This window comes from Aquarana catesbeiana, linkage group LG02 (genome assembly GCF_042186555.1).
Source record: "Aquarana catesbeiana isolate 2022-GZ linkage group LG02, ASM4218655v1, whole genome shotgun sequence".
In the NCBI taxonomy this organism is placed as follows: domain Eukaryota; kingdom Metazoa; phylum Chordata; class Amphibia; order Anura; family Ranidae; genus Aquarana; species Aquarana catesbeiana.
The window spans coordinates 672,432,871-672,458,287 of NC_133325.1; the positions used below are offsets into that span (position 1 = coordinate 672,432,871).

The window sequence follows — 25,417 nt, forward strand, 5'->3', positions numbered from 1 at the left end:
GTAATGTCCTTGATGGTACAAAATCCTGCTATCCCTAATTCTATTGATTAATTTTTTTTTGTTTTGTTTTTTTAAAGTAGACATGTGAATGCATAAGATATTTTCCCTTCTCCTATATTCTGAGAATGCATGAAATATAAAGACTAGAGATTGACACTTAGAGGACTGTACATAGGCCCTTACATAAGTGAATTTGCCATAGAGACTGAATCACTGCACTTACACCAGCTGATCCTGCACGGAATTCACACAAATTTTTATATCCTTGTAAACTGTGTTTGGCATTCTGCTTCTTGCATGACGCTTCTGGATTCATGCAAACATACAGCATAGGATTTGCAGCAAAATAAATATTACAGAAACTCAGTGTTTCTTTTCAAGGGCAATTTAGGTTTAAAATGTGATAAGATTCTCAGTGTGATACAGCGCCTGCATGACACTAAATTGAGAAGACAGAAGTGCAGCGTTGGCTTACTGCGTGCATCCATCACCCAGATTGGTAATTTCAGTCAGCTTGCATAACAGGAGAGATTTGAGGCTATTCAGCACTTTTTGTGCATAACTCAGGAATGTAACCTCTCCTGTGTTTGTTTTTTATTTTTTGTTTTGTTTTCTACAGCCATCTCTTCCTGTCCTGTACACACTGTCCAGCCAGGCCACTCATGAAGCTGTTCATCTACTTTGCAGGATGTTAGTCTTTGATCCAGTAAGTAAAGTGTTTTTTGTTCTGCCACCTTTCTTGTGCCAGATGTGTTGCTTAATGTATTCTTCATAGGAAACATTTGTATTCATTGCTGAATGTGATAGGAATTTACACAGAATTGTCAGTGTGCCGCCTTTAACACTCAGCTTTTGTGTAGAAGCATCTATAGTGCCACTCATAAATCCTCTTCCTATAGCTTAAGGAGTTCATGGTTGGGTAACTACCAGTCTGCCATCTGTCAAGGAGCTTGTATGACCTGTTCTGTCTATGACTGAAGATAGGCACAGTACCCTAACATGCATGACCGCTATGGACATAGTGGGTATAAAAAAAACCTTTCTTAAACATGCACAGCCATTTTAACCAAACATGCAGGTTTATGCTTAGAACAGACAACCCCAGTTCTCGCTTTATCTATAGGACACAGTAGCATTCTTTTTATTTGTTTGGCCTGAAACCAGTTGTGCAGAGATCCAGTTGTCAGCTGAGATGTGTACGCATACGTATTTAGTTGTTCCTGAAAACATACACTGTAGGCCAGGCCTGGTGACAATCTCTTGATCTGTTGGAAGCCTAAGACTGCCTATTACTATATCAAAGAAAAGCAACGAGTCTCAGATTGAGCATCCCCTTCGGTAATCATGCCATTTCTGCTCTCTTTCAAGTGAGTTTGTCCAAGGGCATACCTGCTAAAAAATAAAAAAAAGGGAGTAAACTTCCGGGTATCCTGCTTCACTGCCTCTCTGCCACAAGTTTTCAATCAAATATCTGTATCCCCTACCACATGCAGTGGTCTTCTTGCTGACTCTTATGTCATGTATTAATCCCAAAAGCAAATATTTACTTAACTGCAGCTACCCATTTTTAGATGTGACTGCATTCATTTTCTTTTTTTAGGCTTTTTTGAATTTATTTTCATCTTTTGATTAAGCCAGCCAGCAGCCCATACATGAGTCAGTTTTTTGCTGGTTGAACAAGAAAAACTGACCCGATTCCCCCAATCATACACTTAATGTGAATGGGGGAATCCTCCCTGCTGAGCTATGTGTCCTGAGAGAGGGGGAGCTTCCCCCATCATCGGAAAACACTTATCGGTCCTGCTGGCTATAGTCTGAGCAGGAAAACCCCAACAGGTCGGTTAGAATTCAATTGATGACTTTCTGTACAACCACAGTGCACATACATGGATTGAAATTTTGCCAGTCCCCGCTGAAACAGCTGAATTTTGATCCATGTATAGCCAGCCTTAGTCTGTTATTTTTCAAACAACAAGCTCCCCTGCAAATGTATCGGGTATCTTTGTTTATTTTATTTATTTAAGGTATCAATTTATGCAGCGCTTTACATATACATTGTATATTCACATCAGTCCCTACCCTCAAGGAGCTTACAATCTAAGATCCCTAACTCACATTCATACATACTAGGGACAATTTAGACAGGATCCAATTAACCTACCAGCATGTCTTTGGAGTGTGGGAGGAAACCTTTCCTTCAACCACAGGTGGCTTTAGCCACCGACAGTGAGCGGGTGAAAAAAAAGTAACAGTCTGGTTGTACAGAAGTCGATTGATGGATCAACTTCAGTACAACCAGCTTGCCCATAGACATATCAAAATTCAGCCAGTTCCTGATGAACTGGACTAATTTTGATTGGTCTGCCTGGCCAGTTTTACATTCCCCCTCCCCCCAGATTAACAATGCTGCTGTCTCCTGTGCCCCCTGTGCTCCTTCATCCTGAGTGGAGGCACTCTAATACAGGAGGCGTGTTTGCTAAGCAGTTCACCAGGTGAAAACCGAAGGAAAAAAAGACTAAAGAAAACAAATGCAGTCACTACATCTAAGTATTGGTAAGCTGCAATATAGGACATTTTTGTTTTTGGGTTTAAGGTAAGAGCCGGGAGAAGATACACTACTGTACTGCTTGCTGGAGAGTAATCTACTGCATTTATCCCCCTGCTTCTACTTCATTCTGTGTATATGTGATTCTTACACTTCTGATGCTGCTGCTTGACTTTTTCCCCCAGTAAGTCATTAGGTCACCAGTCAGTTGGGGGTGGGAAGGGTTGGGGGACTTCTGACAAAAGGCCCTACCTCTACCAAGATGGCATTCCCCACACAGAAACTATACAGAAAACTGTATGGTAAAGGCGGTATTGTGGAAAGGTCAGCTGCTGGGAGACCACAGGCAATAGTGGTGAACATCTCCTTTACCCAATATTTGCCTATTATGGGCTCTGCTTCCACATTTCAGGTCTTTTTTAGGACCAGTGATGAGTACCTCTTAGAACCCTTGTTATACCATAGGGAGATATTCCAACTTGTTTCCCATCGTTTAATCTTCTCTCTACAGAAACAGATCAGAAGCATTATGCATGTAACACGTCACTATCCAGAAAGTGTGGTGGAGGTTCCCGATACTTGTAGTCATGCAAGGCCTTGGCTAAAGACAGCAAGCAATCTGTCCCCCATGGCTGCCCTCAGGCTCCAATTTATTCATAATACATATACAGGTTTTAAATATTATGAATAGTAAATGATATTATTACTGGAGTACATTTAATACACAACTTTTTTCATTAAATATATTATGATCAGTCTTGTTCTTGGGAAGTGATTGTTGTAGAGGACTTCTAACACAATTTTCACATTCCATCCCAAAATCAACATATCACCAATAAAGGGGAGTGCTGGTAAGGGCCCGCTTACACCTGCCCGTTTTGGTGTGTTGTGTTAATGCACATTACCTTAAAGAGGAACTGCAGTCTACTCACATTTGTAATAAAAACATATTTGGCATTCTGAAGCTTCCCTCCAACCACTTTGCATGTTGTTTTATATATACCGTGATTCTGTACTTGCCAAATATGCTGCAGAAATCTGCCTTCACAAAGTCTGGCTACAGCCATTTTAACTGTGGGCAGCTGAAGATGCTGCCTGTTCACTTCCTGGATTTACACGGACACACACACACACACACACACACACACACACACACACACACACACCCCTACACCCCTCCAGCTCTGCAGCCCTCATTGGCCCTCTTATGATTCATCCTCCCCTCCCTTCCTGGCAAACTCTCACAAGAGTGAGAGAGAGAGTTCTGCATGATGCCATAAGCCTAGGCTTTTTACCAGACAAGAAACAAAGTGGTCCGTATAAGGTATTTACTGGCAGAAAAAAAATGTTTTACTATCCATACTTCAAACAACAAGGGTAGAAGATTTAATAGATGAAAAGATGAAAGGCTAAAGGTCCGCTTTAAGGCAGCCCATCAGTTCGTTATTTAAATGGAGTCCTTTGCTTTGTGTCTGTAAAATATGCAAATGCTGGTGTACGCTAAAGCATAAGCATCTGATTTAAATGTACCCAGAAGTGAGGATAGCTCTCTGATGGTGTCCCTGAGGGTCCACTGAGACCTGTGTATTGTGGTAAATGCAGGACAACACGCATACCACAAAGCATGGTCATGCTATTTATTTTTAGTGCACCACAGTTCATGGGAATTTCCTACTGTACATTGTGGTGCAGTGTGCCCTAAAAAGTAGTGCAGGTCCTATTTTAGATCCTCTGTCAGTATTTTAGCAGCCCATTGAAACAAATACGACACCCGCTAACACTGCATTGGACTGGATGGGCTCAGAATGACTTTTGAGGTCAGTGGGCTATACAGTCTGTAGACTTCTGTTTAATGCCTCATGCACACTTGAGACCAAAATGCAGCTTTTACAGGCATTTGTGCTGATGCAGGTAAATGCGTCCAAATGGCCTTAAAGCAGAGTTCCACCCCCCCCCCCCCCTCCCCATCCCCAACAAAAAGTTAAGTCAGCAGCTATACTGTAGCTGCTGACTTTTAATATTGGGACACTTACCTGTTATGGAATCCAGCGATGTCGGGACCCCAGCCGATGTTTCCTTTGACTTTCAGGTACTGCCACTGCCATTCGTGGTATTGTGCATGCGCAAAGCGTACTATGCTTCCTGAATGGCCTGGTGGCGGAGATAGGAGGAGGGGGGGCCGAACAATAACAGTTACCCGCTCCCCCCCCGAAAGGTGCCAAATGTGGCATTGGCGGGGTAAGGAGGCAGATAAGCTGAGCTTCCATTCTTGGGTGGAACTCCGCTTTAAGGCCCCTTTTCACACTGGGGCGGCATCGGCGGTAAAGCGCTGCTATTGTTAGCGGCGCTTTACCGTCGGTATTCGGCCGCTAGCGGTTTTACCCCCGCTAGCGGCCTAGAAAGGGTTAAAAACCACCGCAAAGTGGCTCTACAGAGGCGCTTTGCCGGCAGTATAGCTGCGCTGTCCCATTGATTTTAATGGGCAGGAGCGGCATACACACCGCTCCTTCACCGTTCCAAAGATGCTGCTAGCAGGACTTTTTTTCTCGTCCTGCTAGCATACCACTCCAGTGTGAAAGCCCTCGGGGCTTTCACACTGGAGACAAAGCAGTGGCACTTTCAGGTCGGTTTGCAGGTGATATTTTTAGCGCAAACCACCTCAGTGTGAAAGGGCTCTAAGTGGTAAGAGTGTTTTTAGCTCTTTAGCTTTTTTTTTTTTTTTTTTTTTTTTTTTTCATTTCAGTGGCCAGAATAAATGAATATTCTGGTCAAATAAATGCCCAAGTGCTTGACCCCTCTAAACACTTCTGAACGTTTTTGCAAAAACACACCCTAGGCATTCTTTTTTTAAGCTGCTTTTCTCCTGCCAAAACAAATGTTTTTAAAAGCTCCAGTGTACATTAAGCCTAAAAGTGAAAAGTCTTATTTTAGTGAGATGTTGGAGCAAATTTATAAAAGACAAAAAGATTCTTTTCATGAAATGAAGACTTTGCCCATTGTGACTGCTAAGATTTCACTTTCTAGGGAATATCAGAAAAAAGCAGATTGATAGCTACAATGCTGTGAAAAAATATTTGCCCCCTTCCTGATATTTGTCACACTTTAAATGATTCATTCATCAAATTTTAAATAACAGCCCGAGTAAATCCAAAATGCAGTTTTTAAATGATGATTTCATCTATTAAAGGAAAAAAGCTGTCCAAACCTGACAGGCCCTATGTGAAAAAGGAATTTGACCCCTAAACCCCCTGCTGCATAACCCAAGTGCACTTGAGGTCACAAACTGATGGCCGGACATTCTCCTTCAGGATTTTCTGGTAGAGCACAGACTTCATGGTTCCATCAATTATGACAAGTCGTCCAGGTCCTGAAGGTGCAAAGCAGCCCCAGACCATCACACTACCACCACCATGTCTGATTGTTGGCATGATCTTTTCATGAAATGCTGTGTTAATTTTACGCCAGATGTAAAGTGACGTGCCTTTTCCAAAAAGTTCAACTTTTGGCTCATCAGCCCACAGAATATTTGCCCAAAAGTCTTGAGGATAATCAAGATGTTTTTTGGCAAATGTGAGACAACCCTTTGTGTTGTTTTTGGTCAGCAGTGGCATTTTTGCCGTCTTTTTCTCATAGAATTATGGACACTGACCTTAGCTAAGGCGGGTGAGGACTGCAGTTCTTTTGATGATCTGGGTTCTTTTATGACCTCCTGCATGAATCGTAATTTTGGGAGGCCGGCCACTCCTGGGAAGGTTCACCACTGTTCCAAGTTTCCTCCATTTGTGGCTAGTGGCTCTCACCTTGGTTCGCTGGAGTCCCAAAACCTTAGAAATGGCTTTGTAAACCTGTTTAGACTGATGCATGTCAATCCCTTTGTTCTTGAATTTCTTTAGATCTCGGCATGATGTGTTGATTTTTGAGATCTCTTAGCTGCTTCACTTTGTCAGACAGCTTCTATTTAATCGATTTCTTAATTTAACAGGTTGGGCAGTAATCAGGCCTGGGTGTGGCAAGTGAACCTTTAGTTCTGGTTCACATTGGTCAGATCGCATCCCACGGTCGGCAATCGCACTGTTCAAATCGATGCGACGCTGACTTTGCAGTGCCGCATCAATTTGAAGTTGTTCCTGCACTACTTTTGGTGATTTCGGGTGTGACTTGCATAGACCTCTGTGCATGAAGCCGTACAGATGTCTTCCAAGTCGCACTGACATGCAGCTTTGAAATTGTGCGATTTCAGATGAACCCGTCTGATTTCAAAGCTGCAGTCAATGTAAACGATGGCTTAGCTTTCCAAAAAACGTGGTTAATCACAGTTCGTTCGTGATTAAATAAGGGGGAGTGGCAATTACTTTTTTCACATAGGGCCAGGCAGGTTTAGATGGCTTTTTTTCCCCTTAATAAATTAAATCCTCATTTAAATGCATTTTGTATTTACTCTGGGTATTTTTGTGTAATGATTTGTTTGATATGAATCATTTAAAAGAGAGGTATGAGGTTGGAAAAATAAAAATTATTTATGCTCACCTAGGTGGATGCAGCCTAGAACAGATGCTACATCTGTCCTCTGAGCAGAGAGCGGTGACTCAGTCACCAGGTCTCTGCTCTGCCAGTCCAGCGCTAACTAGAGAGCCAGGCTGTGCAGGGGGCAGGAGTGGCTGAGCCAGCTGCCAATCCAGGCATCTTGGTGGATCCGACATTAAAGTCTGGATCGATCCAGAGCCTAGACTGGTTTAGTGCAGAACTAACTTGGGTTAAAATGGCTTTGGCCCTACTTCTCAAAGTGTGACAAATATGCAAAAAATTAAAATCATGAAGGGGGCAAATACTTTTTCACAGCACCGTATGGGCAGGTTCTTCACTTCTGTGGAGGACTTTGTTTTCCTCCAGTTTTTATAAATACGTCCATGTAGTGAATCTTGCTCTGTAGAAGTCTAGCGCATCTCCCATAGAGAATAATGGAACAGGTGGATTGAAGACAAAGAGCCATAACATGATAGTGTGCCTGTTGAAAGGGGATGAAAGCTTGCTGCTTCTGTTGTTGCCTCTGACAGCAGCCTGTTCATTGGCCAGTGAATTTGCATCATCTCCTTGCGGTTTTCAATGTCATCTGAGCAGAAATGGTGTTGTCATTTTCCTGACTGCAACACAGTGGAGGTGTTTAAACCACAGGACTGGTTAAGTAAAAACTACAAAGCGTTTGACAAGTGAAATAGTTCACATTTATGTATCTCAACTGAGAATTGAGCCTTTTGCCTGGAGTTCTGTTTTAAGCCTAAATAAAGGTAGACTTAAAAAGGTAGACGTAAAAAAAAGGCAGAGTCAGTGTCTTTCCTGCATGAAGTTTATTATGCAGAATTCAACATGCATCTGTTTGGAGCTAGTGCCATATGAACCTATACATCACTGAGTGCAGAATGTCTAATAGATTACTGGTACTTCAACCAGAGAATATGGAACTGTTACCTATAGCAACTCTATTTTCTTTCATTTTGTAAGCTGCTCTATAATAGCCTATGTCTGCCATCAACTTTTCTGTTCAGGATTTTTTTTAAATGCCCTGCGCATGAATTGTCACCTATTTGCAAATTGTTGCAGTGAGGCTACAATAAACAAGTGAATTTGTTCCCTTTCTGAAATCTGTAGATGTTGTGGTAGGCTCGGGCACTATACCTTTTCTATTAGAAAGTGGCACAAACCATGTCAGGGTGATTCACTGTTAATACATATGTGCATTTGGCTCCCCCTTGTGGAGATGCAGCAATATTGCACGGAGAGCTACAGATGTGTTAAATTTGTTGATCTATGTAAAACCCATTTTTTTTATGTTGCAGTCTAAAAGGATATCTTCTAAAGATGCCTTGGCTCACCCATACCTGGATGAAGGTCGTCTACGGTATCACACCTGTATGTGCAAATGTTGTTTCTCCACATCTACAGGCAGAGTATACACTAGTGACTTTGAACCCATTACGAATCCAAAATTTGATGACACTTTTGAGAAGAACCTTAGCTCTGTACGGCAGGTGAAAGGTGAGTTCTGTTTTTTTTTAGCTGGTTATAGTGAAAGTTAAGGCAGTTTTTATGCTGTTTTCAGAACACTTTGCCACAGTCACTTGCCTTTGTAGGTCACATTATGAAAATCTCTGCCATCAGACTGATTTTGCTGTGGGCAATGGTCCCTCAGCCAATCAATTCAGAATATTTGGGTATAAATGCATGCATGTGGGTTTGTGTGTGTGTGTATATGTGTATATATATATATATATATATATATATATATATATATATATATATATATATATATATATATATATATATATATATATATATATATATATATATGCATTGTTTTTAAGTTTAACGTGCTGATGATAATGGCAGTCATTAAATAAAGAGGCACAGGGTTATATGACCAGAATAAGTAAACCATACATGCTTCAGTGTATCCTAAGTACCATTGAAGAACCCTTACTTATATTAATGGATTTAGTTCCGCTGGTTGTAAGGCAAAGGAATGTGAACTGTTTCCCCAGTTACATTCCAGGCATACCATGAATGAGAACTGTCACCTGTGCTCTCAAATGCCTGGTGACATAACTGATCACATGTGCAGCACCATGGCAACTGCAGATCAAACAGAGGTTAAGATTACCGCTTCCTTAGCTGTAAAGGATAGGTGGGCTTAGTTCCACATTAAGCTTGCAACATTATGGCGGACACGTCGGAAAATTTTGACACATTTTTGGGACCCTTGGCATTAATACAGCGATCAGTGCGATTAAAAATGCATTGATTACTGTAAAAATGTCACTGGCAGTGAAGGGGTTAAACTCTGCAGGGGAACTAACAGATCACTGTTCATACTCTGTAAGAACAGACGATCTGTCAGTTCCCTGCTCAGAGAACCGGAAACTGTGTGTTTACACACACAGTTCCGGGTTCTCCGTGTGCCCCGAGCAATTGCGGGAGCCCGGCGGTGATCGAGACCGCCGGGCACTCGCATCGGCTCGGGGAGCAAATACATAATGTTTTTTCCCCCAGCCGTGCCATTCTGCCGCAGTACAACTGCGGCGGATGGTCGGCATGTGGTTAGGGACAGATTGTCCTAAAACAGTCATCACTAAATGGCGTACCGCGGGCCGAGTCCGGACCGAGTTAATGTTTTGTCCAGACCAGCCGTTGTCACGCCATTTAAGATCTGCTCCCCCCCCCCTCAGCCACACCCAGCTCTGTTGTCTTTGCAGATCTGACATCGGAAGAGCAGCACAGCAATGGACTGAGGGCAGGGACTGGCCCAGAGTTACTGAATGTTTGCTAGAACCGTCATGCATGCTAGCAACCAATCAGTTAACTGGGACAGGTCCTACCTTTCATCCATCGCTTTGCTGCACTTCTGATGTCAGTTGCTTCCCAAGTCTGCTGCTGTGCCCCCTGCCCTCCGCAAGGTAGGACAGGGAAGAGGGCACTGTTACTGTTATGAAGGAAGGAGAAAGCCGGGTGTGATGTAAAAGGGGGATGGGGAGAGAGAGAGATCATCAGAGCGCTGATATAAAAGAGAGGCAGGGCAGGAATGTAAAGGAAGCAATATGAAGGGGGATGAAGTTCTACAAAGAGGGTGAGCACAGAAATGTGAAGGGGGGTGCTATAAAGGGAATGGGGACAGGAATGTTAAGGGGGGGATGGCTGGGGACTGCAATGTGAAGGGCGTGCTATAAAATGGATGAGGACAGTTATGTGATGGTGGGTGCTATAAAGAGGGTGAGGACAGGATTGTGAAGGGGATGCTATAAAGGGGGTGAGGACAGGAATGTGAAGGGAATGATATGAAGGGGGAGCTGGGAACTGCAATTTGAAGTAGGAAGGTGATCTAAAGGGGGGCCCGAGGACTGCAATGTGAAGGATGATGTACAGTATAGGAGGACTGAGAAGAACACTGATGTAATAAAAGGATTGTGATGTGAAGGATCTGAGGCTATATTTACATTATTGTGTAGTGCGCTGTGTGTGTGTAGGTGGCCCATTTATTTCAGTGGGCTGCCTTTATAAGCAGAAAAAGTACCTGAACTTTTTTTTTTTTTTTTTATTGCACTGTAGCGAGCTGCATGGTGGTGTGGCACTCTCAAAAACGCACCACGTGTGCCATTGAGAGTCAAACATATGATTCAGACCTCGGTTTGAAGAAAACTTTACTGACTGGACCTTCATAAGTTTTCATTCAATACCCCTGTCCTAAAAAACTACCACCTTTATTGCTTTTTGGAATTCCCCCTATTGTCTGTAATGTAAGTTTTATTGGTTATGGTTAATACCGGGACTCTGGCCTGACAATCAAAATGAAGGCTTGCTTACTGCAGTGACATTGTTGATTTGTACTTTTTAACTTCCTTATATATACAGTTGTGCTCATAAGTTTACATACCCTGACAGAATTTGATTTCTTGGCCATTTTTCAGGGAATATGAATGATAACACAAAAACATTTCTTTCACTCATGGTGTTTCACTGAAGCCATTTATCAATCAACTGTTTACTCTTTTTAAGTCATAATCACAACAGAAACTACCCAAATGACCCTGATCAAAAGTTTACATACCCTGGTGATTTTGGCCTGATAACATACACACAAGTTGACACAAAGGGGTTTGAATGGCTAGTAAAGGTAACCATCCTCACCTGTGATCTGTTTTGTTGTAATTAGTGTGTGTATAAAAGGTCAATGAGTTTCTGGACTCCTGATAGACCTTTGCATCTTTTATCCAGTGCTGCACTGACGTTTCTGGATTCTGAGTCATGGGGAAAGCAAAAGAATTGTCAAAGGATCTCCAGGAAAAGGTAGTTGAACTGTATAAAAACAGGAAAGGGATATAAAAAGATATCCAAGGAATTGAATGCCAATCAGCAGTGTTCAAATGCTATCAAGAAGTGGAAAATGAGGGGTTCTGTTGAAACCAAATCACGGTCAGGTAGACCAACTAAAATTTCAGCCACAACTGCCAGAAAATTGGTCAGTCTCCTGACCTCAATATGATTGAGCCACTCTGGGGAGATCTCAAACGTACAGTTCATGCAAGACAGCCCAAGAATTTACAGGAACTGGAGGCTTTTTGCCAAGAGGAATGGGCAGCTTTACCATTTGAGAAGATAACGAGCCTCGTCCACAAATACCACAAAAGACTTCAAGCTCTCATTGCTGTTAAAGGGGGCAATACATGGTATTAAGAACTGGGGTAAGTAAACTTTTGATCAAGGTCATTTTGGGTATGTAAACTTATGAGCACAACTGTACATAAGCCCTTTTTGGGCTGAGTTGTATAGTGTATATAAACCAACACTTTTATTTGTTTTGTTAGTGTAAGGAAGAATTGCTTCTTTTGTCAACTTTTTATTGTCTCTGCTGGGAACATTCACCCTCTTTATTCCAAATATTATTAGGACAAAGGGTCTATGTATAAAAGTTTGTGCGAAGGTTTGTGTGACAAACATCTGCACATTTTAAAATGAAAATCAGTGTGTTTTCTCTAAAATATAATGCTCCTATATTGTCAGGGCCACCTAGTGGGCATAATGCTCTTTATTATTTTTTTTCCATAAATACCTAAATTAGGGGTAAACAATGCATTATGGCCACTAGGTGGCGCACACAATATAGGAACTAAATATATTAGAAAAAAATACAGCAATTTTCATTCTAAGGGTCCATGCACACAAGGTAGGTAACAGAAAAAAAAGACACAAATACTGGCAGAAAAAAGGCAGCATAAAAAACACTCCTATGGAGCATATTGTAGCCCCATTTAGGCAGATTTGCGTTTAATCATTTTCCCCAAAAACATTAGAAAAAAATGTACACTTAAAAACACATTGGAAACCGTGTTTGGGTGCATTTGAGTGTTTAAGCACGTCTGGTGTTTTTTCTTCCCAAAAGCTTTTCTTAAACTCCCTGGCGGTATGATTATTTAAAATTTTTGATTCTCAAAGCGGTACAATGTTTTACATTGTTTGGCATTTTATATTGTAGGCCTGTAATTCTTAGGAATAACACACTTAAATCTGTCCAAACAAGAGTCTAGTAGACAGCCTGGGTATGATAAATTTTGAAACACGAAATCATAAATTATAATATAATAAATAACTATAATTATAACAAATAATAATAATACAAATGATTCAATAATGTAATCAAATCAAAAACACTGAAATTTGCTCAGTTGCAGAATTGTCGCTGTCATTACCTTCAGTGTTTGACGAATTTCCCCACAAATCACTATCGCTCAATTCTGCAAGTGATTCTAATTTATTATCGCTGTTTTCTAGCTGGTCTTAAACCGCTTTTGATGTAAAGGGACGCTTTTTGGTTGCAATGGACAATCTCCAGGTTCCAGGCAGAACAGTATTTATAATATAAAACTGCATGCAGGGCAGTAGACAAAGCACTAGGGACAAAAGGGATGTGAAATAATTTCATACAGTAATGTAATCTTTAAGATTACAGTATACTGTATGTATTGTGTGTGTTTCACTTTTTGAATTTGGAGCCGTGCTCCGTCCCTGTGCATCGCAACGCTCGCAGGGAACGGAGCCCGGCGCTGTAATACATCGAGCGGAGGACACGGCTCGCACACACAGCGGGGAGACATCGCAGGATCCTGGGGACAAGGTAAGTAACTGTACCTGAATCCTGCGATGTGATCCCGAATGAGGCTTGGGGTTACCGCTTTTGGTTCTGAAAATCTACCCCAAGCCAAACTCGGGAATACCGCCAGGGAGGTTAACACTTGTGATGGGATTTTTTTTTTTTTTTCAGCCTGTAAACACTCCTCTATATGTAAACACCCAAACGTGGCTGACAGAGTGGCTTCTACAGGCTGAAAGAAAAAGAAAACATCAAATGCCTGTATAAGCAATATTTTTTAAGCCCAGTGTTCATGAGGCCTAAATGTGCGAATGTTTGTCACATCTGCACAACAAATATTTAATACATGGACCCCTAAAGGAGAAGTTCACCTTTGGGAACATGTGTAGGGTGTAGCAAGTTCCCGCTCCTGCAGCCGCTCAGGAATCCCGAGCACCTTGTGTGACAGCAGTATGGGGAGAAGTTTCCTGTTCCAGCTGTTAAAAAAAAAAAAAATAGCACGGCTGTGCGGGGCTCAGCCCACACTACTGAGTCATTCATTCAGAGTTCTGTGAATCAATCAACTACAAGTACCGACATCCTTTGCGGCTGTCGGCTTTATAGTTCTCAATGAACTACTACGGCGCTGTTGAGCCCTCTAGTAGTTCATTGATTCTTCCTGTCAGTGTGAAACTGCCTCCTATGATGTACGGGCAGACAGCCTACACTGCCAGACTGCAGGACACCTGCATGGCACCAGTGAAATGCCTTACAGGCTCCTAAAAAAAAAAAAAATTTACTTTTTTTTTTTTTTTTTAACCTGCAAGTGGTTGTAAAGTCAAAAGGTTTTTCATCTTAAAGGAGAAGTATGGGAATCATCCCCCCCCCCCCTCCCATATCATACTTGTCTAGGTGCTGCATCTCTCCCCCGGCGTCTCTGCACTGAGAACTGATCCATCGAACACCGCCAATGGCTCAGTTCTCTCGGCTCCCGGAGCAGAGAGCTGCTGACTGTCAATCAGAAGTTCTCCAGCTCTGCTCCTCCACACTCATTGGAGTGCTGAGCTGTGGAGGGGTGGGGAGCAGCCGTCTCAGCGCGCTCGCTGAGATGCCAATCAGTCCAATCACCTGGCGGATCCAGGCTTCCAGAGTCGGGATGACGCGGTGCCTGGACTGATCTGTGTGACGTCAGCAGAGAGTGGACTCTCTGAAAATGGGTCGCAGGAGTACAAAACGAATTGCACTCCTGTGACCCCTAGGAGAAACCCAGCCAAACAAGCTCGGCTTGATTCCTCTTTAAATGCATTCTATGCATTAAAGTGGATGTAACCCAAATTTTTTTTTTTTTTTTTTTGATACCATACTGTAGATTATAAGATTTCCTATCATTTGAGCCCAGTCTTGCCACATAGAGTTAATCCATCTCTGAGCAATCCTCTTTTATTGTTCAGTGAGATAATTCTTGGCAAACTGACAAAAACTTTGTCAGATACTCCCCCTTGCTGTGAGTGACAGCCTAAGACACATGCAGTATTTTTTAATTCCCTCCCCCACTCCTTTCTTCAGCAGTTCTGCAAGGATTGGCTGTTCCACACCTCAGCATGATTTGGCATGCTGAAGTCATGTGGTTATTTTCCTGTCTTTTCACTGGATGTTAGAGATCATAGCAGAAGTTCAGTGTAAGAAATACACAGAGAAAATGCATATTGACAAGGGGAGTGTAGAGGTGGGTGGGGAGTCTACTGACATCACGACTCCACCCACCGAGCTCCAGACAACAGACCCACCCACAGAATCTGCAGTTTTTCAGCTCTCATAACAGACAGAGGGGAGACATTTGACAGGTAAAGATACATGCAGAAGGCATGTATATCCTTATAGATAACCCCTATGGCAGTAGTTTAGAAAGGATGACATTGGGTTTACATCCACTTTAAGAAAAAAAAAAAACACCTGTGTGTAGCAGCTGCCCCAGCACCCCCTAATACTTACCTAGGCCCATCTTTCTCACCAGTGATGTCCACGAGTGCCTTGGCCATACGGGATTCTCCTCCTAATTGGCTGCTGTCAGTGAGCTAATCAGAGGGGAGAGGGGGCGGGGCTGCATAGGGGCTCTGTGTCTGAATGGCCACACAGAGCTGTTAATTGGCTTGGGTGCCCTCATAGCAAGCTGCGTGCTGTGGGACCACTCAACAGGAGGGAGGGTCCAGGAGACCCGAAGAGGAACCCAAGAAGAGCAGGATCCGGGCTGCCCTATGCAAAACCAACTGCACAGGGCAGGTCAGTATAACATGTTTGTTATTTTTAGGGGGGAAAAAAGCCTTTACAATCACTTTAAAGGTGAACTTATCCTTTAACCAGTTGCTTACTGGGCACTTAAACCCCCCTCCTGCCCAGACCAATTTTCAGCTTTCAGCGCTGACGCACTTTGAATGACAATTGCGCGGTCATACAACACTGTATCCAAATAAAATTTTTATAATTATTTTTTTCCCACAAATAGAACTTTCTTTTGGTGGTATTTAATCACAGCTGGGATTTTTATTTTTTGCTAAACAAACAAAGATGGAAAATTTTGAAAAAAAAAATCATGTTTCATAGTTTGTTATAAAATTTTGCAAACAGGTAATTTTTCTCCTTCATTGATATGCGCTGATGAGGCGGCACTGGTGGCCACTGATAGGCGGCACTGGTGGCCACTGATAGGCGGCACTGGTGGCCACTGATAGGCGGCACTGGTGGCCACTGATAGGCGGCACTGGTGGCCACTGATAGGCGGCACTGGTGGCCACTGATAGGCGGCACTGGTGGCCACTGATAGGCGGCACTGGTGGCCACTGATAGGCGGCACTGGTGGCCACTGATGGGCGGCACTGGTGGCCACTGATGGGCGGCACTGGTGGCCACTGATGGGCGGCACTGGTGGCCACTGATGGGCGGCACTGGTGGGTGACACTGATGGGAGGCACTGCTGCCTATTGCTAGGGGGCACTGGTGATCTGGCGGCCGATCTCCATGATCGGGACTGATGTCCCTCTCACGGCCGCCGGTGATAAGCTTTTTTTACCTCCGCACGCTGTCAGCGTGAGGAGAAAAAAATAACCGATTACTGGCTCTATTGACATTACATAATCAGCTGTCATTGACTGACAGCTGATCACATGTTAAGGGGTCGGGATCGACCCCTTACTCCGATCTGTGATCAGGCGAGTCTCATAGACTCGCTGATCACAGAGCGCGCCGCGCGTGCCCTGCAGGGGGCACGCAGGCAGCTCGTGCATGGTACAACGTCAATGGATGTAGTCCCGGCAAAGCAGGTCCGCGCTGTAGCCGTCATTCGGCTATAGCGCGGATCTCAAGTGGTTAAGTAATTGGACAATATTTTGAAGTCTTCAAATGGATATACCTGTTTGGTGTATATCGACAATACCTACAAACAGGCTGTCTGATGACCTCCAGAAGGGAGATGTTCGCAAAAAAACAAGCCTGATGTAGACCAAATTAAAGGTGTGATTGGGTGGTTTTGGGCAGGGCTTAAAGTGTATGTCTGGCCAAGATTTTTACAGATGTCTGCCAATGGGTATATCTGTTTGGTGACAGCTAAGAGGGAAATTTTACTTTTCTGTAGAGATTTAATCTCTTGTTGTATCTTGTAGAGACTACAGACTGAAGTTTAAACCAGTCTCCACTCTTATCAGATACTGCAAAGAAAAAGCCTATACATACACAGTGGGGCTGATTTACTAGAGGCAAATCCACTTTGCACTACAAGTGCACTTGGAAGTGCAGTCACTGTAGGTCTGATGGGAGGATCAGAAATGAGGGGGAGCTCTGCTGATTTTATCATCCAATCATGTACAAGCAAAAATGCTGTTTATTTTCCTTGCATGTCCCCCTCAGATCATCATATACCCCAATCCCCATTGGGGAGATTTTCATGTGCTTCTTGTGCAGTTTTTGGGCCAGGAAACTTCCAGGAATTAGGACAGGGACTGCATTAAAACTTGACTGGTGTTCAGGAATCTTGCATACATTTTCAGTAAATAGTCTATCTTTACAAGCCAGTGTGTACCACAAAGTATTTGGTGCCACGTGTCAACAATGAAAGGTAAAAGGCAGTCTGACAATGCTGATGGTTTTGTTTGATTCCCTGTAATATTACATACTGTGATCTGTCTTGCAGAAATCATCCATCAATTTATTTTGGAGCAGCAGAAAGGGAACAGAGTGCCACTCTGCATCAACCCTCAATCTGCCGCATTTAAAAGCTTTATAAGGTGAGCCACAGATCAACTTTTCTTATGAGAAGCATGATGTCAGAGTTGTATCCGTATCAGTTGTGAGAAGTACATGAACTCAAAAGCACAATGATCATATAAATTAACTGTAACACCTCAGAATATAGATTTCTGCAGCACAGAGTGAGAAGACAAAAATTTTGCTTGGATTACATTGGTTAAACTGTGCTCTTGCCGGACATGCTGAAATACAAGCATGTTATGTGTACACTGTTTAGAGCACCTCTTGCTTTTACTGTGTGCTGCAAAATGTTACAATGTTTTCGGAGACCAGGTTTGATAATCTGTGCTTGTTATAGCAATTTCAATTTTATTTTTTGCCCACATAGTCTAAGTTAAAAAAGTTGTCCTTTTTTCACTTTGAAATCTGTACTTTTTATTCAGACAGAAAACTCTTGATTTTATTTATTTTATTTTAGTTTTTACAGCCAAAATTGTTCTCGTTTTACTGGCACTAGAGCTGCTTTAGGATAAAATCAGCCTATCCCCAGCTTTCAGCTGTAGGGAAAGACTGTATGTGGAAGCAGTGGTCTCTTTGTAGCAGTCCACCGTGCCTCCTGGTGAGTAATAGCTAGAGCTGTCTAGTAAGGAGAATGCACGGGCTTTGCTGATTGGCTAGCTCTAGCATTAAAGCAGAACTACCCTGCATCTGAGCACCGCAAACCAAAAACGCTATTTAATTCATTTTTAATATTTAAAGCAAACTCCCCCATCCATGTCTCTGATTTATTTTGCTGAGAAATTCACTTTGAAAAACACCTCCCAGCATTTCTGGCTATGGTCATCTTGAGTAAGGGCAAATGATTCATGTAGCATTTACTTCCTGGAATCCATCTGCACTTAGCTCAGGCCAGTGGCGTCTCCAGCTTTCATATTTAGGGGGGGCACATGGGGGGACAGGGACAAAAGTAGGGGGGCAACTATAAATGCAATTTTATAGAGAGATATATATATATATATATCTATCTATAGATAGAGATATATATATATCTATCCTGGGGCCCTTTACTACTATTCCACAACGGGCCCTTTCACATGTTCTGCAGTGAGCTCCCTTTCTACTGTATTGGGGCCCCCAGGGTGGCAGAAAACAAGAGATATATGTCACCAGCATACCAAGAAAATATAAGGGTCCAAAGCAGTGGGAGAACTATCAGGGTTGCAAAGGTTGTCTTGCCACCGGGCCCTGGTGTTCTGCCACTGTGGGGTTCCCCAGCCTCCTCTTGCTGTCCTGCCCCTGCTATTGACAGCACTGGTCTGGCATCTCTTGGAATTTACAGGCTGGTTCTCCTGTCCTAAGGACGGGAAAAATCAGTCTGTTTTTTCAGTAACTGAGAGTCCTGGTGGAGTCCTTCATGCAACTCGCTCTTCTCCCTGCCAATGAGGATGCAGGGGAAGGAGCAGATCGGGTGGCCGTGGTTGTGTGAGCGCTCACATTATGCAGTGTCAGCGAGCAGAGGGAGGGGAGAGGAATCACCCGCAGGAGCTGACTGGGGACGCTCTCCCTCTCAATAGAGACTGTGTTACTCCAGCGGCGGCCCGAGTAAGATGCGGCGCATCCACTACGAATGCAAACAAAAAGACATTGCCTTTTTGTAAAAAAAAAAAAAAATAATTGGTCCAGTACCATGTGATCTCTGTGACCAGTCGGTCTTTGAGCCATTCCCTCTCACATAATTTTGACTTATGATGGCTATTGGCTGCTACACTGATGACACTGTATGCCAGTGCAGTAGCCATTGTCTTTGGTCAATAGTAGGCACAGCAGTACAATGCCACTATAGCGATCTCTGCTCTGGTGACAGTATGTATTAAAAAAAAGTGAGTAGAATTCCTGCCATAGCTGTAGAACATTGCAGCCACAGCATGTGTACATGTGAATACCTCTGACTGCTACCCCAGCTAAAAGAGGGGAGCAGTTGAAAATGGTAAAACTACCCCCCCAACCTCCTGAACAAGCCCCAAGAGTGCAGCCAATCAGTGCCCATAATGTGATAGGTAGTCAGGAAATTAAATGTGCAATTTATGCACCTGAAGGGTGCTCCTTGGGTTATGGCCTCTCTATTTGGCTAGGCTGTGAAAGTCTCACACGTGTCGTATCCCTATTCTCAGGAGGAGTAGCAGAATGTGTTTTGGGGTGTAATTCTAAATACGCCTATGCTGTACATTAGAAAGATCGTAATTGGCACATTTTTGTAAAAAAAAAAAAATAAATAATTTTCACTCTGCATTTTCCAAACACTTCTGGCAGAAAGTCTTCAAAAGACTCCCCAGGCCTCTTAGAAAATACCTCGGGGTGGTTGCTTGCAAAAAATGTGGTCATTTTGTGGGTGTTTTCTGCTGTCCAGAGCCTCCAGAAATGTGATGGTCAGAAAATTTGTTAGGTAATGTATGCCCCTATAACGTCTAAAGGTGCAATTTGGATTTTGGCCCCTCATTGTGGCTAAGCTGTCTCACCTATGGTATCCCCTTACTTAGGGGAAGTAGCAATGCTTTGGGATGTCCTTTTAAGTACGCCTACAGTGCATCCGGAAAGTATTCACAGTGCTTCAGTTTTTCCACATTTCGTTATGTTTCAGCCTTATTCCAAAATGGATTAAATTCATTATTTTCCTCAAATTCTACAAAAAATACCCCATAATGACAATGATAAAGAGGTTTGTGTGAAATCTTTGCAAATTTATTAAAAATGAAAAAAAATCACATGTACATAGGTATTCACAGCTTTTGCTTAATACTTTGTTGAAGCATCTTTGGTACCAATTGTAGCCTCAAGTCTTTTTGCGTATGATGCTACAAATTTGGCACACCTGTTTTTGGGCAGTTTCTCCCATTCTTCTTTGCAGGACCTCTCAAGCCCCATCAGGTTTAATGGGGAGTGTCTGTGCACAGCCATTTTTGAATCTCTCCAGGGATGTTCAATCGGGTTCAAGTCTGGGCCACTCAAGGACATTCACAGAGTTGTCCCGCAGCCACTCCTTTGTTATCTTGGCTGTGTGCTTAGGGTTGTTGTCATGTTGAAAGATGAACCTTCACCCCAGTCTGAAGTCCAGGTATCATCAAGGATGTCACTGTACTTTGCTGCATTCATCTTTCCCTCCATCCTGACTAGTCTCCCAGTTCCTGCCGCTGAAAAACATCCCCACAGCATGATGCTGCCATTACCATGCTTAACTGTAGGGCTGGTATTGGGCAGATGAGCAGTGCCTGGTTTCCTCTAGACATGATGCTTGCCATTCAGGCCAAAGAGTTCAATCTTTGTTTCATCAGACCATAGAATTTTGTTTCTTATGGTCTGAGAGTCCTTAAGGTGCCTTTCAGCAAACTCCAGGCGGGCTGTCATCTGCCTTTTACTGAGCAGTGGCTTCTGTCTGGCCACTCTTACCATACAGGCCTGATTGGTGGAGTGCTGCAGAGATGGTTGTCCTTCTGGAAGGTTCTCCTCTCGCCACAGAGAAACACTAGAGTTCTGTCAGAGTGACCACCGGGTCCTTGGTCACCTCCCTGACTAAGGCCCTTCTCCCCCTGATCACTGCTTGGCCAGGCAGCCTGCTCTAGGCAGAGTCCTGGTGATTGCAAACTTCTTTAATTCACAGATGATGGAGGCTACTGTGCTCATTGGGCCTTTCAGTGCTGCAGAAAATGTTCTGTACCCTTCCCCAGATCTGTGCCTGGATGCAATCCTATCTCTGTCTGTAGACTTCAATTTCTTGGACTTCATGGCTTGGTTTGTGCTCTAACATGCACTGGTAACTGTGGAACCTTTTATATAGACAGGTGTGTGCCTTTTCAAATCATGTCCAATCAACTGAATTTACCACAGGTGGACTCCAAGTTGTACAGACATGTCAAGGAAGATCAGTGGAAGCAGGAGTAAGATGTGGCGCATATGCTACGAATGCAAACAAAAAGATATTGCCTTTTTGTAAAAAAAAAAAAGTTTTTTTTTTTTAAATGGGGTGGGGCACAGCATAATGTTGGGGGGATCAGGGCCAAATCTGCCCCCCCCAGGGATGCCATGGGCTCAGGCGTGCAGGCAGGAGGGTTTTCTTAGCTAAGAAAACCCCTTCTCTCCTCCTGGGATGTATGACATCATTTGTCTATCCCTGGAAACCAGGAAGTAACTGCAAAAATGTTAAAAAAAAAAAAAAAAAAAAAAAAGTATAATGTACTTTCCTATCTATTTACTAATGCTAGAAGCATAAGGATTAAAATTGGTCAATGCTGATTTGAGAGTGACGTTCCTCTTAAATAAAATCATGTGTATGTGGCTTAACACTCTTTGGAGGCTTGTGAACATACTTTAAAGGAGTTGTAAAGGCTGAAGGTTTTTTATCTTAATACATTCTATGCATTAAGATAAAAAAACCTTCTGTGTGTAGCAGCCTCCCCAGAACCCCCCTAATACTTATGTAAGCCCCCTCTCTGTCCAGCGATGTCCGCGAGTCCCTTGGTTGTCCAGGACTCACCCTCCTGATTGGCTGAGGCACAGCAGTGGTGCCATTGGCACCCGCGACTGTCAGAGTCAGTTAGCCAATCGGGAAATAGGGGGGTGGGGCCGAACTGCAACTCTGTGTCTGAATGGACAATGGAGCTGCAGCACGGCTCGCGTGCCCCCATAAGCAAGCTGCTTGCTGTGGGGGCACTCAACAGGAGGGAGGGGCCAGGAGCAACGAAGAGGCACCCGAGAAGAGGAGGATCCAGGCTGCCTTGTGAAAAACCACTACACAGCAGGTATGACATTGTTTGTTTTCTTTTTTTTTTTTTTTTTTATTTTAAACTAGACTTTACAATCACTTTAAGACCACATTACAGAAGTTTAACAACCCTGCCCTAAAGTTTTTGATTGTTGAATTATTTGAGATTTGCATTTGTTTGGCCATTTTGGGTCGACACAAACTCTTTCATATAAGAATTCATCTTAATTTTTTTTGTATTTTCAGTTCCACCGTTGCTCAGCCATCTGAGATGCCGCCATCTCCATTGGTTTGGGAATAAGTGTGGAAGACTTACTACTGAAGGTGTCCTGTAGCTTTCCACTGGAGTCTGGGAATTGCAATTCTGAATTCTGATAATGCTTGTATTGTCATTTTCTTAAGATTTAACTTATCAACCACTAAACATAAATCTATATTCTATTTAAGACAAATTGTGTTTTAGAGACTTTGAGTCTTATAAATCAGTGGTTGTTTTATGAACTAATTTATCCCTGAATTGCTTAATTTATAAATTTTAAGCAGTTTTAAGGCTCAGAACAAATTGACAATTGCACCAAATTTTGCAAAATAAATTAGATTTTTTTTCTTGTAGAGGTCGGTTTGAAGTCTTTAAATATTATTTTATTTATTTTTTAATTAAAGAGTGCAAATTTTATATATACTGAGCCAGCCATTCCTAAAACCTCATTTTTTGTTGATACAAGCAATTATTATGAGGAGTACATACATATTGTCTGTCTGGAGACCAATCATGAAGTAATTCCGAAAAAAAAAGCCAACCACAGGATGGTCAAGGCATCTAGTGCTTGGGCTCCAACGCTTGTGAAAACAGAAGGTTTGTGGTTAGGAGTGCATCTGTGACTAGAGGGAATGGAACTTTTTGCTTCCTTCCCATTATAAATATATAAAATATATATATATATTTAATCTATTTTTCTTAGATTTCCTTTCTTAACTTTAAGTCCCGGGCATGCATCATTACTCACAAATGTATATAATTCCATTGATGGTCTCATTTGTAAAGTCCCTTTTCATGTCCTGCTGTATAAAATGCATTAGCTGGCACATTTTTTTTTTTTTTTTGTGATCTATTAATTTCTTGCACTGTACGTTTTGAACCTGAGAGGACAATATTGGGTGTACATATTTCTCCCCGAACAATAATACCTCCAAATGGGCTCAGTTTGTGGACCTGTTTGAAAGAGCAAGCATGATGTAGACTAAATACAGGTTTGATTGGGGGATTTTGGGCAGGGACTAAAGTGTATGCCTAGACAAAACTTTTTTTCTTTGTTTTGGAAAAGGGTTATACCTCTGCTGGTTTTTACTACTATCCAGGGCTCAGTTGAGGAGTTTTACTCTCCCTTTCTTTGCTGCTGACAGGTTTTACCAGACCGAAAATTATGGTAACCCCAACAGCAACACAGAAAAAAAATATTGGTGTATGGGAAAACTAGAATCTGTCATTTTTATTTGTTTTGTGTCCCTGTTGCAGATTTTCCCTCATGTTTTAAGCCTGCTGAAACTTTTGTTAGCAGGCCAGGAAATAAAGATTACCAGTGACAGAATCCAGGATATCTTTAAAAACCTGACATGAGTTGTAATCCTGCTCCAATTTATCTAAGAACCACTTGGCTTGACATACACTTTACTACTCCATTTTTAATTTTTTACAACATTTGGAGGTATGAACAGTGGAGGCATCTATTTGTGAATTGGACCAGTAATTCTAAAAATAAAATTTAGAGCCACTGATATCAAGATTCAAGTACACTGTAAGTTCTCTAAATTTTTATGATTTTTATAATGGAAGTTTACCTACAAAATGGCTGCCTCCACTATGTTTGGGTGACTGGTACACTTTAAAGCTTAAAATAAGGAGTATCTCTAACCATATTTGTGTTGTTGGGCAGGGACAGTGTGGAAGTATTGAAAAAAGTCACAGTAGAAAAATATTTTTTAAGATATTTTTTTTTTCTTTAAAACACTGAATATTCTGTGTATATGTATATACAAACCGATGGCCTCTACCTCCTGGAGTTTACAGCTCAGCTTGTTTCACTCCAAATTATTATTTTTAGGTTCAGTGTGCAGACTTAAAACTTGAATGTTCCTTCCAACTTTTATATGTAAACATTACAATACAATAAAACTGAAGACTGCTTTTCACCTATATCAAGGCATTTTAATGGATTAACCTCGTATGAATCCAGGAATTGACATTTTTGGGGAAGACAGAGGTATTTGTAATGGACAATTAATTGTTAAAGTTATTGTAATTTATCTTTAGAATAATATTTTTTATCCTGAATGAGCTGGATTGTAATGGGAGGAGACTACATTTTTTTTTGTTTTATTTTTTAAGCTTATGGGAAGTTTAACTTCAATGAAGTAATTTTTGCTGTGAAAGACTATGTATATTGGAATTCCAAATTTTACAGATGGTATGGTATCTTTTTTTCTACTTTTGGTTTTCTTATCTGAAGTGGCTCATGAAAATCCAATTCCAACAGAAGCTTTGCAGCTAAGGATTTGCCACCAAATGAAACCTATGAAGATGGAACCTGGAGACTGGAAAGACTGTATCTTACAGTATGGTTCTATGAGACACTTGATGGTCACTTTGTAAAATGTAGATTTGAAGTAAAGTGGTGAAAATATTAAATGTGACAGTAAAAATTTAATTCTGTTTTTATTCCCTTGTTTTCATCTGTGTATTGTCACTTACTGTCAAACCTAATGTAGACTGAGAAGTGCCAGAATTTTCACCAAAGCCGTTCTTAAAAATGCTATGATGGGACACAGACATGGGTAATCTACCCCCCCTCCTCTTTACCCCCTTTTGCCACAGGTCACGGGCAGCAGGAACTTTACAGTACTGTGTCCTCATTGTGTTGCATGACCTCACTCATCATTGGCCTTGTCACAATTTTATGAAGTAATTTTGTGAGGACTCTTCTTTTAGGTACTAAACCAGGTCAATATTTGCATTATGCGCATGTGTGTACAAATTCAGAGGCTGTCATTGCTGATCTATCTGGAAAAAAATTCTGGTGGACCTGGAATAAGTTTTTAAAAAGGTTCTGATTTTATTCTGACTTTGATGCTAGTTTGTTCTGGGTCTTTTTTTTTTTGTTTTTGTTTTTTAATGCGTCTTGCATTCTCATCATGGTGACTTTAAAGCGATATTGAACTTGAAACAAAAAATTTAATTTATGGCAGCTTACCAATCTTGAGATGT

General features: G+C 42.1%; 1 protein-coding gene across 1 annotated transcript in view; it reads left to right on the plus strand.

Moving 5' to 3' along the window:
• Window positions 1-24,860, plus strand: part of NLK (nemo like kinase) — a 307,284-nt gene extending 282,424 nt beyond the window's left edge. Inside the window, exons 8-11 of the mRNA XM_073616684.1 lie at window positions 620-706; window positions 8,380-8,578; window positions 17,344-17,437; window positions 22,402-24,860. Of these exons, the coding sequence (XP_073472785.1) occupies window positions 620-706; window positions 8,380-8,578; window positions 17,344-17,437; window positions 22,402-22,456 (435 nt within the window). The 3' untranslated portion in view covers window positions 22,457-24,860. The remainder of the gene's footprint in view (window positions 1-619; window positions 707-8,379; window positions 8,579-17,343; window positions 17,438-22,401) is intronic.
• Window positions 24,861-25,417: the final 557 nt, after the last annotated feature.